This window comes from Pinus tabuliformis, chromosome 2_1, assembly GCF_031772625.1.
Source record: "Pinus tabuliformis cultivar Carrire ecotype Pingquan chromosome 2_1, CPIR1, whole genome shotgun sequence".
In the NCBI taxonomy this organism is placed as follows: domain Eukaryota; kingdom Viridiplantae; phylum Streptophyta; class Pinopsida; order Pinales; family Pinaceae; genus Pinus; species Pinus tabuliformis.
Window position 1 is genome coordinate 572,448,495 of NC_142299.1, and position 16,368 is coordinate 572,464,862.

Below are 16,368 nucleotides of genomic sequence, written 5' to 3' on the forward strand. Positions count from 1 at the left end.
ACAAATTCCCATAGGTCTTGTGAGACAGGCAAAGCTCTCATAGTTATTGCCCAATAGTCATAGTTTTTCCCATTAAACTGTAGGAGCTGAGTATTAAAGATACCCATGCGAGTGCTCGTGCTGGAGCCAGCCATTCTTGCACTCTTAACTATGCTTCAAATACCTGACTATGTACTTAAAATAACAGACTGTCCTCAATGAAAAAACTAATCTTGAGAAATACCTTGGATTTTTGAATGAGTCTTCACTCTGCTAGAGAAGTTGTTGCAGCAAGGAAACCCTTCCTTCAGCTTCTTTGACACCTTCAAAGAGCCTGGACAAGCTATGATACCACTGTTGGGAATTTCTGCTAATTCCAAAACAAAGAGGAACATAGAACAATGCTGTGTTTTTGCACAGGGAAGCCAAAAAAAGAATTGTTTGCTGGAGAACAGAGTTTCTTACACCCACAAAACAAACTTTGTATTCATTAATAAAAGACTGCCTGTTACAGACTTCTTCTTCTCATAGAGGGATTTACACAAGAACACTTCAGATGCACAAAAAAATTGCTCAGTCTCTCCAAAAAAATACTTTGTTTCTGCTTTGAAATTTTTGTGTAAAAATTTCTTACATTTACTGCTGTAAAAAAAATTTCTTGTTTCATTTACTCAGCTGCATATTTCATTTCACACAAGAAAACTTTCATTAGCTGCTGCGAATTCCCTTTTGTTTTTACTCAACAAACAAAAACTTACATTTTCACTCACGCTGCTACTGCGTGCTCCTTTGCATTTCAATCAACAACACTTACATTCACACTGCTGCGTCTTGCTTAAAAGCTGCTTTTTTTTTCACTTACATTACCTATGCAAATAAACACAAAAACATTACATATATCACACCAAAAAACACTTACATCAGTTTACTTGTGCCCATACTCCCACAGATAAAAAAAAAAAAAACATTAAAATTAACAACATTTCACCTGCAATTAGGACCATGCTAAGTATTAATTAAACCCAAAACTTCACGTCAATTCCATGGTGCTGCAGGCCTGTACGCAGCTTGGTTTCAATCGACGGTGGACAGCCAACCTTTCAATGGAATGGCTATCGCACAATCAAAACAAACGAACATTATGCTCATGAAAAGCTGTTTTGAAAATCTGCTGTGGACACGCGTCAGATGGTGATTGTCATAGCTGCCCCTCCAAAAATACCACAGCTTGCTGAAAAGCGATGCTATGAACGTACTGTTGGTTTTCAAAAAAGTATAAGTTCGCTGTTTTAATTAAGCTGCAGCTGAAATTACATTTCAACGAGAATGAACACCCACAATGAACATTTAGAGTGCAAATCAGCTAAAAAACGATTCAAATCTCAGACAGTTGAGGAGTTGATGAATACCGTTCTAAATGTTTAGCCCAAAAACTTACAGCATAATTTCAATTATCCAGCAAGCAGACCGTAAATTTAACGCAGAAAACGACATTTAGCAACCAGCAATAATTATGTATTAGGCTTAACATTTGACCATGGGGACATACCAGTTTAATGTTTTTCTTTTTTGATTATCAGTCTCAGCACATACCAGTGTAATGTTTTTCTTTTTTGATTATCAGTCTCAGCACTTCCCCAAAAATCCATGCGGAAACCAGAACGGCATTGTCCTCCGTGATAATGCTCGAAAAAAAAAAGAAAAGAAATCCGACCATGGTAAAAACACCATCTACCAAAGAGACAGAAATTGGGAAAACTGCTTTAATAAACAGCGTAGTGTTATCAATCCTGGTAGAGGACGCCGAATCCAAGCAGAATCCATCCATAGACAGAAAATGAAAGAGCCTCTTTCGCATACCTAAAATCGAGAGATACCTAATGCATGGAACTCAAAACAAAATCAAATTATATATTTGCTGATCACCACTATAATTAAGAAACGTAGTATTTTAACTACATAAAATAAAAATATTGTAAGCTAGCCTGTGCCCATTACGAAAGATATGAAAAACATATCGTTATGCGCAATAACCTGCATTATTCACAGGATTCGTATCCGTTGTAATCTATATCGATCCGTTGAAGCTCACTTTCTAAATTGCTTCCAGCAGTGGCTGTTCTTTCCTAAAGGTGTAGACATTGAAGAAACTGTGATCATTGTCGTAACAACATGATCGGACATGCCGATGATCTGTGTATCTCTTTAAGAAATGTGTGTACCAGCGAACAGAAAGATTTGGGTACCTCTTCAAATCTCTATGTTTGAAATCCACGTAATATAGCCCGTAGCGTATTGTATAACCATCCAGAAACTCGAAAGTGTCAACAAAACTCCACGCAAAGTATGCGCGGGCGTTTGATCCATTCCTGCACAAACTTCCACTCCAATTTGGTAAGCACTCAGCCATCACATCCTATGTTGTCAAACAATTTCATTAAAAAAAAAAAAAAAAATATGTAGTCTTTTATCTTAACCACTATGCGATAGAATAAAAAAACATTTTCTTAATAAATTTTGAGAAAAATAAAGTAAAAAAATAATTAAAAAAAATCTCTGAATCAGGATTAATTTATACTCTTCCAAATTTAATAAATATAGATGAATATATACTTTTCCAAATTTAATAAATATACTTGTCTCCTTATTATTTGCATTGTCTCCTTATTATTTTGCAAAGAAAAACATAAACAACATTTGAAGTTGGAATGCGATATGGTATTTGGGTAATGTACCTCACAGCTGCAAGCAAGCTTTGAAGATAATCATGGAGGTAGGCTGCCCTTGGCTTATCGTTTAATGCGTCCGCAAGTGGAAGAGATTCATTGTTGGACCGCCCATATCCTACTCATGGGTGTGAACACAATTCAAAACAGGATCATAGAATTTTGAATACTGTAGTACAAGCACAAGAGCATACCGTTTTCATAAATTATTAGAGGAGGATTAGCATAGTGTCCCTTGAAGTATTCCAATAATGCTTGCATTCCCCATGGGACAATAGGAAGTCCAGTAGGAGCCAGCTTTAATCAATGGATTTAAAACAACAGTATGAAGATATTAGTCCACCCTCCATCCAGATGAACGTATTAAGTGCACAGATGAATATATGATCATATGCCTACCTCACCAATAGGGATGCCATTTCGATACACTGCAATCATAAAATTGTAGATGGGTTAGAGTCCAAATCCTATTGGGAAAGATTTTTTTTTGGATCAGTATAAGATGTCTAACTAATAATTAACATAAATCTCTTTAGTAGTATGTTTAAAAAATACAGACCATTGTATATTTAAAAATGACCTACCAACATCTAATGGCTGAGTTTTGAATATGACAACTTAATATAATTTATAAATAATAATCAGATGTTTAACATCTAATTGTCAAATTTTAATGTAGACTTTTGCATGAGTGTTCAGCTCCATTACAATTGCTATGGTCTGATAAAAAAATTATCTTAGTTTACCATCCTTTAAATCATAAATTATCTTAGTTTACCATCCTTTAAATCATAGAAGAAAATTTATTTCTTAATCTTTATATGCTGAATACATAATAGTTTTATTTGTTTGTAGAGCATTCGATCAAAAGAGTGCCTGCTCTAGTTTTTAGTTTTTAGGTATATACCTGAAGTGGTTGCCAACGTATCTTCTAGTACGTCTCTTGGGGTTAAATCCCTGTAGCTAGGAGCATCCGAAGCATAACTAGTAGTATAATGCATGAGACCAATGAAATCGAAGGAGCCCCTCAGCTTTTCGGATTCTTGTTTGGTGAAAGAAGGCAATCTGGAGCCTGCAATCTTCTTCATAGAAGAAGGGTAATCTCCATAAATAACAGGCTCTATTATCCTGCTCAATCAGAGAATGAATTCACACATTAACAATGGAATTTAGTCAGACAAACGGTGAGTGACTTTATCATTATTTGTTGGGTTTTCTGGTTCTGCCATTACCAGCCATACAAGAAATCTAAGATTCTTTGAGTCGCAGCGCTGTCTTCGGACGAGTTTGTCATTGGTACATACCACGGGGCATAGATCGAGATGCCGATGGAACCCTTTTGCTTGCTCTGCAAATATGTTAAATGTCAATAAATGAAAATAAAAAGGTCTGACTATAAACATGAGTCAGTGATTAACTTACTACATTGTATTTAATATTTACCTTACCATAAATATATTAGTGATCATATTTCAATTCTACTCAGTAATACCATGATTATAAAGATGGAAGAAATAAATAAATGAGATGGTCTGATTTTTTTTTGTCCTGAAGAAATCTGGTGGGGATTTTTACCAGATTTTTGTAAATCCAAATAAAAGTTGTCAAACTTTATATTATAATTTTTAACACTTTAGAGATTTTTGATGGTGCTGAATCTATTTCCATCATCAAAAACATGATTTAAATACTGTATCTACAAAAATTTTTGAATTTTTTCCTCAAATTCCAACCACTTTTATCAGTAAAAACAATTCCTACTGCTAATTAAATCTTCAGATAACCTGGGACAAAAATGGATTAAAATACAGAACCTGGAACTTCTCCCTGTAAAGCTCTACTGTCGCCGCATGGGATAACAAAACACGTTGACCAACAATGTATGGTTCCACTGTGGAGTTTCCAGCACTACAATTGCCAAACGGGTAAGAACATCGTTGAGGTGGCCATACACTAAGATCATAACCCAGGATAGGAAACGCATTCGCTTCGTTAAAAGTAGTCCAATACTTGACCCTGTCACCAAATTCTCTAAAGCAAACTTCCGCATATGCTTTGAAGTCCTTCCTGCACACAACACATGATCATGTCATTAATATAATATTTTTAAATTTAATCACACATTCCTCTACTACATTAAGGTGTCTTATAGGTAATGGTTAACTTTTGGAAACAAAACCTGTCTAATTGTAAAAAAAAATCTTAACTTTCCATCATTAAATTTATTTTAAAAAAATTGTTATAAATTGAGAAATGATTCTCAAAATAAATTCAGAAAAAATTATATTTAAAAAATCAAATAATAAATATTTGAAAAACTTCATTTTTTATACCTTTAGTCAATTCAATGAACTAGCTGCTGCAAATTATAAAAGAAACTTTATCAAAGGAAGAAGAATTAATGCTGCTGACACATTATAAAAAAAAAACTATCAATGTTAGGTGGTGTACTCGTAACCAGTTAAACAAATGGAGGGCCTCTTCATGGAGAGGCATCTTTCATATATTGAAGGAAAACCTACAGTGCAGATCAACACAGGAAATAATGATAACAACTTTTTATGTTTATTTGAAACAGACTAGCAAGTTTATTTACTCGTGACATGTAACTTAATTTTCCAATAAATTTTATAGAAATAAGTGTGTTACAAGTGTGATTTTTATTTTAAAAAGTGAAGTTTTGTGATGTTAGGTTTTTATAGTACTAGTGATTTCCCATTACTATTCTTATTGTAGGTCTTATTGTTATTGTCCCCTGTTATCCCCATATTGTTATTATTATGTTCCATAGAAGATTACTATTGTTATTATTGTGCCATTATATTATTATTGTTATGTCCAATATTATGACCCCTTAAACTCTTATATGTAGAAATGAGGTTTTGTTCTTTGAATCATCCAATAAATTGTTCATTTGTATAATGTAAAGGAAATTTAACCCTAGAAAAAAACTTATTTTCAAATGGTTGATCTATCTTTTATTCTATTTTGTAAACTAATTACAAAATAGTCGCATAATATATAATAGTAAATCCCAATTTTTTAAATACACTTTAACACTGACTCGTGAACATTGTCATGGTGGATCCAGATTTTTTAAATACATTTTAACACTAGACTTGTGAACATTAAAAAAAACAGTAGACTTGTGAACATTAAATAAAACAATAGTAAAATATTTCACGGTCAGAGAAGTATAGTAATTCTGTATCTTGATTTCCTTTTAAATTATTTTATATACAAATCCTTTTGTTAAATAATTATTAATTCATCCTATATCAAGTTATTAGCGCACATTAAAAAAAAATATAAAAATAATAAAGCATTACACTATCTGGGGATTGAGCCATCCGTCATAAGCATCTTCCAAACTTTGAGGCAGATCGAAGTGATACAATGTGATATGTGGCTCAACACCTGCAAGATTTGTACCAATCATTCACAATGCAATGACAGCGTTGGCACTATTTGCATTTTAATGAAAGGCTGTAAAGCTCAAGTTCATAGTGCTCTTCTCAATGATCATGTTACCATGGAGGACAAGTTCATTGATAAGATTATTGTAGTATTCAACGCCCTTGGGATTGACGACTCCCCTTCCATCTGCAGGGATGCAATTCCTGTAAGTTGAAAAGAATTATATTAACAATATACTGCTAGGTTTCTCGATTGTACACGAAGAAACATATGTGTATGTGTGTTACCAGGTATAAGTCGAGACCAGGAGATAGAAAATCTGTAAGCGTCTAACCCCATTTCACTCATGAGAGCAACATCCTCCTGGCAAGTAATATCATCATCCATGAAAGCAAACGCTAATTATAAATAATAAAATAAAATTTGAAGTAGTTAATTATCACAATCACATCTTTAGGTTAGGTTATGAAATCTATAATTTCCTTAATTTGCTTGCACCTCCAACAGCCCCTGTGGAAGCGTCAACTAGTATCCTTGATTTGCCTGCACCTCCGACAGTCCCTGCGGAAGCGCCAACTAATATCCTTAATTTGCCTGCACCTCCAACAGCCCCTGTGGAAGCGCCAACTATCCTTAATATCCCTAATTTGCCTCCTGCGGCAGCGCCAACTAATACGGTAGGTCATACACCACGGATGCGGATCACACGACCATAGAGGGTACCCATAATTTTAGGTGTTGTTGACAGCTTGCTTCTCGCGTTGCTCGTGTGCCTCTTCCAATCTTGGAGAAGACTGAAGACTACCATATTTCAAGGTATTGTACATGATCATGTTAGCTGGTAGGAGGGTCAAGCAGCCATTTTATTTTATTTTTGCAATAATCCCTTGTTTGGGCAGTGTCGGGTGATGTACTGGGCCGGTTCATTAAATTGCATCTTTCGCTAGAACGTTTATCTTATGCATCTAGGATTAAGTAGGTTGCAAACTTGGGAAGTGATTTTGCTCTGGTTAGTTAGATATTTGAAATATTCTGAAATCTGATATTTAGGATTTTAATTTAGTTAAGGATGACTTAAATCTATCAATCACAAAGCTAAAGAAGCATATTATCAAGTTCAAACCCAAGCTAAAGAAACATATAATCAAGCTCAAACCCAGGATAGGTAGGTATGTTCTACACCCATTTTATTTTTATTCCTATTTTTTAGCGAGAAAATTTATTATAATTCTATTGTCAAATTAGCAGTAAAGAAGGATAGTATTGGCTGATATCTTGGTTTACCATTTACAAGGAAACTAATGCGATTACAAGAAAACCAATGCCATCCAGAATTCCCTGCTACTGATCTATAAATACACATACTTTAACTCCTATAAAATGCCTCTAAATCTTAAACCATTAACCTATTTGAAAAAGCTTTCAATCAACATAAATGTGCTAAGCACATATTCAATGCACACTGTTGACACCTAATCCGAAACGGATGAGGTGAAGCTGGACAGTCATCTAGAAGATGAACTGATCCGTTTTGTATATGTATAAATAATGTGTTAGCTAATGAATAAAATCAATCAGTGTTTTCTCTCGTTCAATGTGGAGTTACCCTGGCCTGACATGGTATCAGAGCACAGGTCCCAAAATAGTGTAACTCCTGCTGAGTGCTGCATCATCCTGAGGGATTCCTGACACTGCTGAGACTGCGCCCTCTGCTGAGGGATTCCTGACACTGCTGAGACATGGAGACTGCGCCCTCTGTCCGTGGAACTATGCGTTGATGCGTTTTCTGATGTTGGTAAAAACCTATCTCCTTCCATTCAAACGAAACTGATGGTGCCTTCATGACTGCGTTAATGGTGTGTTTTGTGACTTCTGCACATCTGGAAAGCAACGTTTTAATGTATTGAAGCTGCGTTTAATGTATTTGATGCTGCGTTTAACGTATTGAAGCTGCGTTTAATGTATTTGATGCTGCGTTTAACGTATTGAAGCTGCGTTTAATGTATTGAAGCCTGCGTTTAATGTATTTGAAGCAACGCAAGAAGACTGCGTTTTATTATAAAAATGCTACTGCATTTTTTACTGTAGACTGCGTTTTTTATGGTATTCAAGATTGCGTTGTATTGAATGCTGCCTGAGAGCTCAGAAGTGATTCTCCTTTGTGCTGACGAATTGTAAATGCCTTCATCGACTTTCTTGTAAAGATGACTGCGTTTTTTTAAAAGCTTGAAATGGTTGACTGTGACTGTTGGTAACTGCGTTGAAGACATGGTAACCTGGTGCATTGAACCCCTGCATTTTTTTTAAAAGACTGTTCTAATTGGTATCGCTGCGTTTTTTAAAGACTGTTCTCGGGACTGTTGGTTTATTTCATTCCAGCATATGTCAACGGGCAAAGACAAGGCCGAGTACTGGAGGAGCCATTTCAGATGGGGTATAGTATAGCTAACGAGAAATCGATATGTGTTCCACCTCTGGGCAGCGGCTACCATGGCGTGAAACCCCCAGGATACCACAGCGTTTTCATATGAGCGCCCTTTTATTGTTGAACAGTGATATACATTGATATATATGTGAGAAGTAATATGTATATGAGCGCCCTTTTTTTTAAACAGTGATATACATTGATATATATGTGAGAAGTGATATATGAGCGCCCTTTTCTTAAACAGTGATATACATTGATATATATGTGAGAAGTGATATGTATATGAGCGCCCTTTTTTTAAACAGTGATATACATGATATATATGTGAGCAGTGATATATATATGCTGATGGAATGTTAGAAGAAAAATAAAATGCATAAGGCTATCATATAAGGATTTTTTTTTCTCTCTCAACAGAAGTGTTTTTGGAAGAGATATTTTTTTTACAGAATGCATTTAATCATTTCAATGGTCGGAATAGTTCTCACCGGCAAGGAGAACTATTCTGAATGGTCTCGGATGGTGAAACACACCCTCATCTACAATGAGCTGTGGAAAGGAGTGTGTGTCGGAGAAGAAGACAAAGACCCTGTGCAGCCCACATCAGACAAAGAACTCGCCATTTGGGAAAACAAGAACAGCAAAGCCTTTGCATTGATCGCAGCATCTGTAAATGAGGAAGTAAGTCGTCATATTTCATCCTATTCCACTACCTTTGAAGCTTTACAAAAGCTGAAAGAACTCTATGATACACATTCTGCACTTGAAGTTGTTCAGCTCATGATTAAACTCTTCACTCTTGAACTGAAAAATAATGATCCTCTTACTCTTGCATCTGAAATAAAGTCTATAGTGCATGATATTAAATCCACTAAGGTTGAGTTGGATATCTCTCTTATTGCCTTTCTCAAAGCACTCTATCCTATTTACTCTAACTATCTTGAGTCTTTACAAGCAAATGGAAATCTTAAAGATATAACCTTTGACACTCTTCTGAAAAAGTTTGCTGAAAGAGAGAAAGCCTTTGGAAAGAAAACAGTCCCTGAATCTTCTGAAGAGACTGTTTGCCTTGCTCATAAAGAAAAGCAGCCTGCTCAAGATTCTACAAGAGGAAGAGGTGGACGAAGAGGAAGAGGAAGATACTTCAGAGGCAGGGGGGGCAGACATCCTCAAGCAGAAAAGGCAGATCTGCATTGCATTCGCTGCAAACGAAATGGATGACATGATGCTTCTACATGCAAGCTACCATGGGACAAAGTTGAGCAGAGAAGAAATCAGCAGAAAGGTAAAACTGATGACTCAGACAAAGGTAAAGCACCTGAATCCGCTCACTATATTGAGGCACAATGTAACATTGGAGTAAATGAAGATTTGTTTAATGCTTCACTTGCTTCTTCGAAAAATGACTGGTTGCTTGATTCAGGAGCAACCTGTCATATGACTTATAGGAGAGATTTCTTTGAAGATTTCACTGACAATGTTGATGGAGCAGTATACTTTGCAGATCAGTCAAAAATCAAGCCATCAGGGCTTGGCACAATCAGGCTTAAACTGCCTGGTCTTCCAGACTTTCTTCTGGATCATGTTCTATATCTCCCACAGCTGAAGAGAAACTTGTTGTCCCTGGTCCACATCCGCCAGCAAGGTCACTCCATTCACATGTTTGATGGCAAGCTTGAGGTAAGAAAGGCATCTGACCACTCACTTGTCATGAGGGGTATAGAAGAAGAAAGACTCCTTAAACTGCAAGGAACCTCTGCTCATGCACAGCATTTCTCATATATTTCTCATCATGAAGAAGGTGCACTTCCATCAAGTTTATTATGGCATGCTAGATTTGGACATTTAAACTATGATAGTCTCCGCTTGTTGAAGAAAAATGGTGTTGTTGGTTTGCCTACAATTCCTAGAAAACATAAACAATGTGATGCTTGCATTCTAGGAAAGCATAGCAAACAGTCTTTTCATGATTCACATTCAAGAGCACATAGGAAGCTTGAACTTATTCATTCAGATTTATGTGGTCCAATGCCTGTTCCTTCTGCAAATGGAAATAAATATATCATGACATTTATTGATGATTACACCAGAATGTGTTGGGTTTACTTATTGAAGAACAAATCTGATGCTTTTCAAACATTCAAGAATTTTCATAAGTGGATTGAAAATGATGCACAATCTCATATTGGGTCTATTCGCACTGATAATGGAAAAGAATATACATCAAATGAATTTGAACACTATCTTCGCCAACATGGGATTAAACATCAAACAACTGTGCCTTATAATCCTCAACAGAATGGTGTAGCTGAAAGAATGAACAGAACAATTTTGAATATGGTACGATCCATGCTTTTCTTCAAAAATGTAAAGACAATGTTTTGGGCTGATGCTGTTCTATGTGCTGCATATATAAAGAATAGATGTCCATCTAGTGCTATAAGAAACAAGACTCCTTATGAATTGTGGTATGGACATGTTCCTTCGGTAAAACATCTCAGGATATTTGGTTCCACCTGTTATGCTTTAATACCAAAGGTACATAGAAACAAACTTGGTGCTAGAAGTCGTAAGTGTATCTTCCTGGGGTATTCAAACACATCTAAAGCATACCGCCTTTATGATGAAGTAAATAAAAAGTTTGTTTTATCTAGAGATGTCATTTTTCTTGAATCATCCAAATCAGACAGTGTTGTTGAGCGGCAACTTGATCGCTTGGATAGATTCACAAAACCGAAATCATTCCAAGAGTTTGATAATCAGATTCCACATCTTGAAGGGGGGATTCCTATACTAAATCAACATGTGGAATCTTCTTCTGAAGAACAATCTCCCCTGCATGACACTCCAACAACGGATGATGCTTTAAGTGATGTAATTGATAGAATTGGGAGACTCAATCTTGATTCAGACCCAACTCAATCAACAGAGCAGCCTGGACCATCTCAGAAAGGTCCCCCAAAGTGGCTGACAAAGACACTTGAAAGTGTTCATCCTGATGAAATTGGAAAAACAGGAACCAGAAATTCAAACCGACAAGATGGAGGTGATGTAGATAACTCTAATTCACCTGTTGATATGGATGTTACTTATGATTGTGAATTGAACTTGTCTACAGATTTTGAACCAACTTCCTTCAAAGAAGCTGCTTCTCATGATGAATGGAAAGAAGCGATGCAGAAGGAGTATGATGCCCTCATAAAGAATGGCACTTGGAAGCTGGTTGATCCTCCATTTGGAACCAAACCAATTGGCTGCAAGTGGGTCTACAAGAACAAGTACAAAGCTGATGGCTCACTTGACAAGCACAAAGCTAGGCTTGTGGCAAAAGGTTTTGCACAAAAGGAAGGGGTCGATTATGAGGAAACTTTTGCTCCCACAGCAAAATGGGCCACCATCCGGACACTCTTTGCACTAGCTGCTCAGAACGATTGGAAAGTGCATCAAATGGATGTAAAAACTGCATTCTTGAATGGAGATCTAAAAGAGAATGTTTTTATGTCCCAACCTGAAGGATTTGCTGTGAAAGGACATGAACACAAAGTATGCAAACTTGTGAAGTCCTTGTATGGCCTCAAACAAGCACCACGAGCCTGATATGAAAAACTAACTGAGCATCTTCTGAAACTCAACTTCAAACATTTTGATCTTGATGATGCAACTTTATTTGTCAAGAAAGTTGGCAAAACAGTTGTATATCTTGTGGTATATGTAGATGATCTTTTAATGACAGGGAACAATGAAAGTTATATTGCATCCATAAAGAAAGAATTAGGAAAATTTTTTGAAATGACTGATTTGGGCTATGTTCACTACTATCTTGGCATTGAAGTAACCCAACATCCAAAGTCCATATTTCTTTCTCAAAAGAAATACATTGGAGATTTGTTAAACAGATTTGGCATGACAGAGTGCAATCCCCTTTCTACTCCAATGGAATAAAACTTGAAGCTCACATCTATTGAAGGAAAAGAATTTGAGGATGCAACAAAGTATAGACAGCTTGTAGGAAGTCTCATCTACCTCACTACTACCAGACTAGACATTTCATTTGCTGTTGGAATCCTCTCAAGGTTTATGCAAAAGCCTTGTGAAGGACATTGGTCTGCTGCAAAAAGAGTTCTAAGGTACTTGAAGGGAACTCAAGACCTTGGAATCAAGTATACACAGGTGGACGACTTCAACTTGATTGGATACTCTGATTCAGACTTCGATGGAGACAAAGAAACTGGGGTATCTACTTCAGGATATGCTATGAGTCTTGGATCAGGAGCTGTCTCCTGGAGATCACGCAAACAATCAGTACCAGCAGATTCCACAACAGAAGCAGAATCTGTGGCAGCAGCTGAAGCAACGAAAGAAATTGTGTGGCTCAAGAAAATTCTTGAAGATTTGCAGGTAAAACAAATACAATCAACTCCACTCATGATTGATAACACATCTGCAATAAAGTTGGCCAAGAACCCAAAGTTCCATGATCGTACTAAGCACATCAATACTAAATATCATCTGATCCGACATCATGTTGAGGCCAAAACAATCCATCTCCGTCATTGTTCCACAAACGAGCAAATTGCAGACATCTTCACCAAATTGCTTGGAAGAGAAAAGCTTGAAAGATTCAGAATGATGCTTGGACTCACCAACATCCCTTCAGATTAAGGGGGGAATGTTGACACCTAATCCGAAACGGATGAGGTGAAGCTCGACAGTCATCTAGAAAATGAACTGATCCGTTTTGTATATGTATAAATAATGTGTTAGCTAATGAATAAAATCAATCAATGTTTTCTCTCGTTCAATGTGGAGTTACCCTGGCCTGACACACACTGTAAAATTCAAATAATTATTTTAATTTTTGATAAAACTAAACTTTATATCTACAACTATTTTAATTTTTGATAAAACTAAACTTTATATTGACAATTATTTTAATTTTTGATAAAACTAAACTTTATATCTGAAGTTTTTGCTAGACATTGTAATTAGAGTAGATTCATTTTAAATCTTAGTTTAATCCCTTCAATTCAGTTACAAAATCTGATCTTTTTGGAACTTGAGATCAAACGGCATTTGACCAGCCTATCAGGAAAGAGTTTGATACCTCTGGGAGGTGATTGATAAATGGAGTTAAAATTGATATAAGGTAGTTACATAAATGTGTACACACATAGAATGGATAGGTTGTCACGGGTGTTGTAGTGGTTCTATGTAATGGATCTCTGTTATCTATGTGTGAAAATATAAGATATGATAAATCATCACAGATACAATACATTGATTTCCATGCAATCTGGAACATTATGCTCTCTTAGATCGATGTTGAGAACACAAACATTACATATATAAGAGACCTACCAATTGATTGAGGGAACTAAAATAGATATTCTCGATTTTTGCTCCAATATTTTCTGATGTGCCTATCTATTTTGCATATTGTATAGTTCATGAAGTGGAGGAAGACACGCCAATCAGTGAGGAACGGCAAGTATTGTTCAAGATGAAAACATTGCTAGCCGCAACCGGGAATTTCCATGATGATAACAAGCTCGGAGAGAGAGGATTTGGTTCTGTATACAAGGTAAACTTATGTTATAAAGAAAGCTTCTACCACTTTTCATATTCATATCATCTGCGGGGTGCTCTCACTGCACGCTCGACCTTTGGAAGCACATTGCTGTCTTGAAAATAAATCTATAGCTTTGAGACAATTAAGACTAACTACATCACCCATTCTTCATACGCATTTTTTTTGCTTGAATCTCACAGGGAACTACTGATGATGGAAAAAACATAGCTGTGAAGAGGCTCTCCGTACATTCTATGCAAGGAAGAAAACAGTTTATGAATGAAGTAAAACTTGTGGCCAAAATTCAACATCGAAATCTTGTGAAGCTACTCGGTTGTTGCTCAGGGGGTTCAGAAACGTTGCTCGTTTACGAGTACTTACCGAATATGAGGCTTGATAAGATTTTATTCGGTAAGTCACTTGCATTTTATTAAATGTAGATAGAAAGCTCTTATATTTCGATATACCCAGTTCAGGCATGATCATCAGTTAGTTGTCGTGTTTCAACATACAGATCCAAAGAAACGTAAACACCTTGATTGGCAGAAGCGTTACATCATCATAATGGGGATAGCTCGTGGCCTTCTCTATCTTCACCAAGATTCTCAACCGCGGACAATTCATCGGGACATTAAAGCCAGCAATATTTTGTTGGACGAGAAGCTGAATCCTAAGATTTCAGATTTCGGCTTAGCAAAGCTTTTTCCGGACGATGAAATTCACGTCAGCACAAGGGTTGCTGGAACTTAGTAAGAATTCAAAACAATGATCACCCTCACACACGACGGTCAAATTACTTAACTCTGATTTAATTTCAAGCAGTATTGTAATGGTAATGTGGCATTTATATTCTCGGTTAGGTTTGGAATTGGGGTTACAGTTTTGTTTTCCCTTGAAGAGGAGTTTTTCTTGTAGATTGAGAGTAAATATGTAATTTTTTTAATGTTAAGCATTTAAGGTTGATTATAAATAATGATAGGGAATTCAAATATACAGATAAATTAATTTAAATTTAAATATATCACGAACTGGTTTTCTAGATAAAAATTAAGAGATTCGATACTTTTAACCCAAATTAAACCATGATTAACTGAAAGTTAAAATGAATTTTCATGGATTATACAGGGGCTGTTGGAGGTGCAAGCAAATTAAGGAAATTATAGATTTCATAACCTAATTTGTAGTTAATTATCACAATCACATCTTTAGGTTAGGTTAATTTATTTCATAACCTAAAGAGCAGAGAGGAGTAGTAGAAGTTGTTACTCTATAATGGTGATATTGATCTGCTGCAACATCTCCTGTGCTTTTATCGGGCATGTTACCTGTAGATCATTCGATGCTTGATATTAATATCCAAAAATGAACTATGGAAAAATATTGTTGAGTGAAGGGTAAGGGGCGACCTGCGTGGGTGAAAGTATCCCAAATGCTGGGTTTCCGGCCATCCAATGCTGCAGCGCCTTCAACCTGCACGCCCGGCAAAGCTTAGCATCAATGTGTATATAATATATAAGGCAGAGTCATGAGAACAAGCATTGGCCGACCTGGTACGCAGAAGTGCCTGCGCCAAAAATAAAATCTGAAGGAAAGTCATGTCTGGTTATCATAGACTTAGACTCCGCTCGATAAATGTTAGGAGTAGTGAGAAAATAGAATCCAATTAACACCCAACAGACCAGTGCCGATCTCTCTGCCATGCTAATAATAAGATACCAAATATTTCGTGGAACTCTGATAAACTAAAAATAAAGAACGATCATTGAGCTGTGGATCAAGAAGAAACAAACAGCGTGGAAATGAGATATAACACTACACGACACAGTGAATGATATTGAAAGGAGAAGATTCGAAGGATTAGTTGACTTCGAACGTTCAGGCATGCGTTTACGCGTAGGTTCCGTGACACTTCAACTGCATTGATGTATTTGTATTTGACATGTTTTGTCCTCGATTGTCATAAATGCTTATAATATTCGGAAGGTTTCGAATATAGTTTGTTAATTTTCAAAATTTTAGGTGTTTAGGAAATTTTTTATGGTGTTAATTTATTTCCAGTAGAAACATAATTCAAACACTCCTCTGCAATATTTTTTAAATTTTTTTTGTCAGGATTCAAACAGTCTAGACAATTCATCCAATTCGACTTAAATTTTGATGAGAGTATCTTATTAGTGAGTAGACAGTATTAGAATCAGATAGCCATGTTATATATATATATATATATAATTGTATCGTTTTTAGCTGTT

General features: G+C 36.1%; 1 protein-coding gene across 1 annotated transcript; it reads right to left on the bottom strand.

Moving 5' to 3' along the window:
* Positions 1-1,964: 1,964 nt before the first annotated feature.
* LOC149201740 (beta-glucosidase 22-like) lies at positions 1,965-15,854 on the bottom strand. Its single transcript, XM_089403001.1, has 13 exons — positions 15,667-15,854; positions 15,526-15,589; positions 15,386-15,444; positions 6,410-6,485; positions 6,237-6,308; positions 6,035-6,122; positions 4,520-4,772; positions 3,938-4,053; positions 3,613-3,833; positions 3,105-3,133; positions 2,900-3,002; positions 2,715-2,823; positions 1,965-2,348 (listed from the first exon to the last, which is right to left on the bottom strand). The coding sequence occupies exons 1-13, from the start codon at positions 15,817-15,819 to the stop codon at positions 2,075-2,077; spliced, it is 1,617 nt and encodes a 538-aa protein (XP_089259127.1). The 5' UTR covers positions 15,820-15,854; the 3' UTR covers positions 1,965-2,074.
* Between the last annotated feature and the right edge of the window lie 514 nt (positions 15,855-16,368).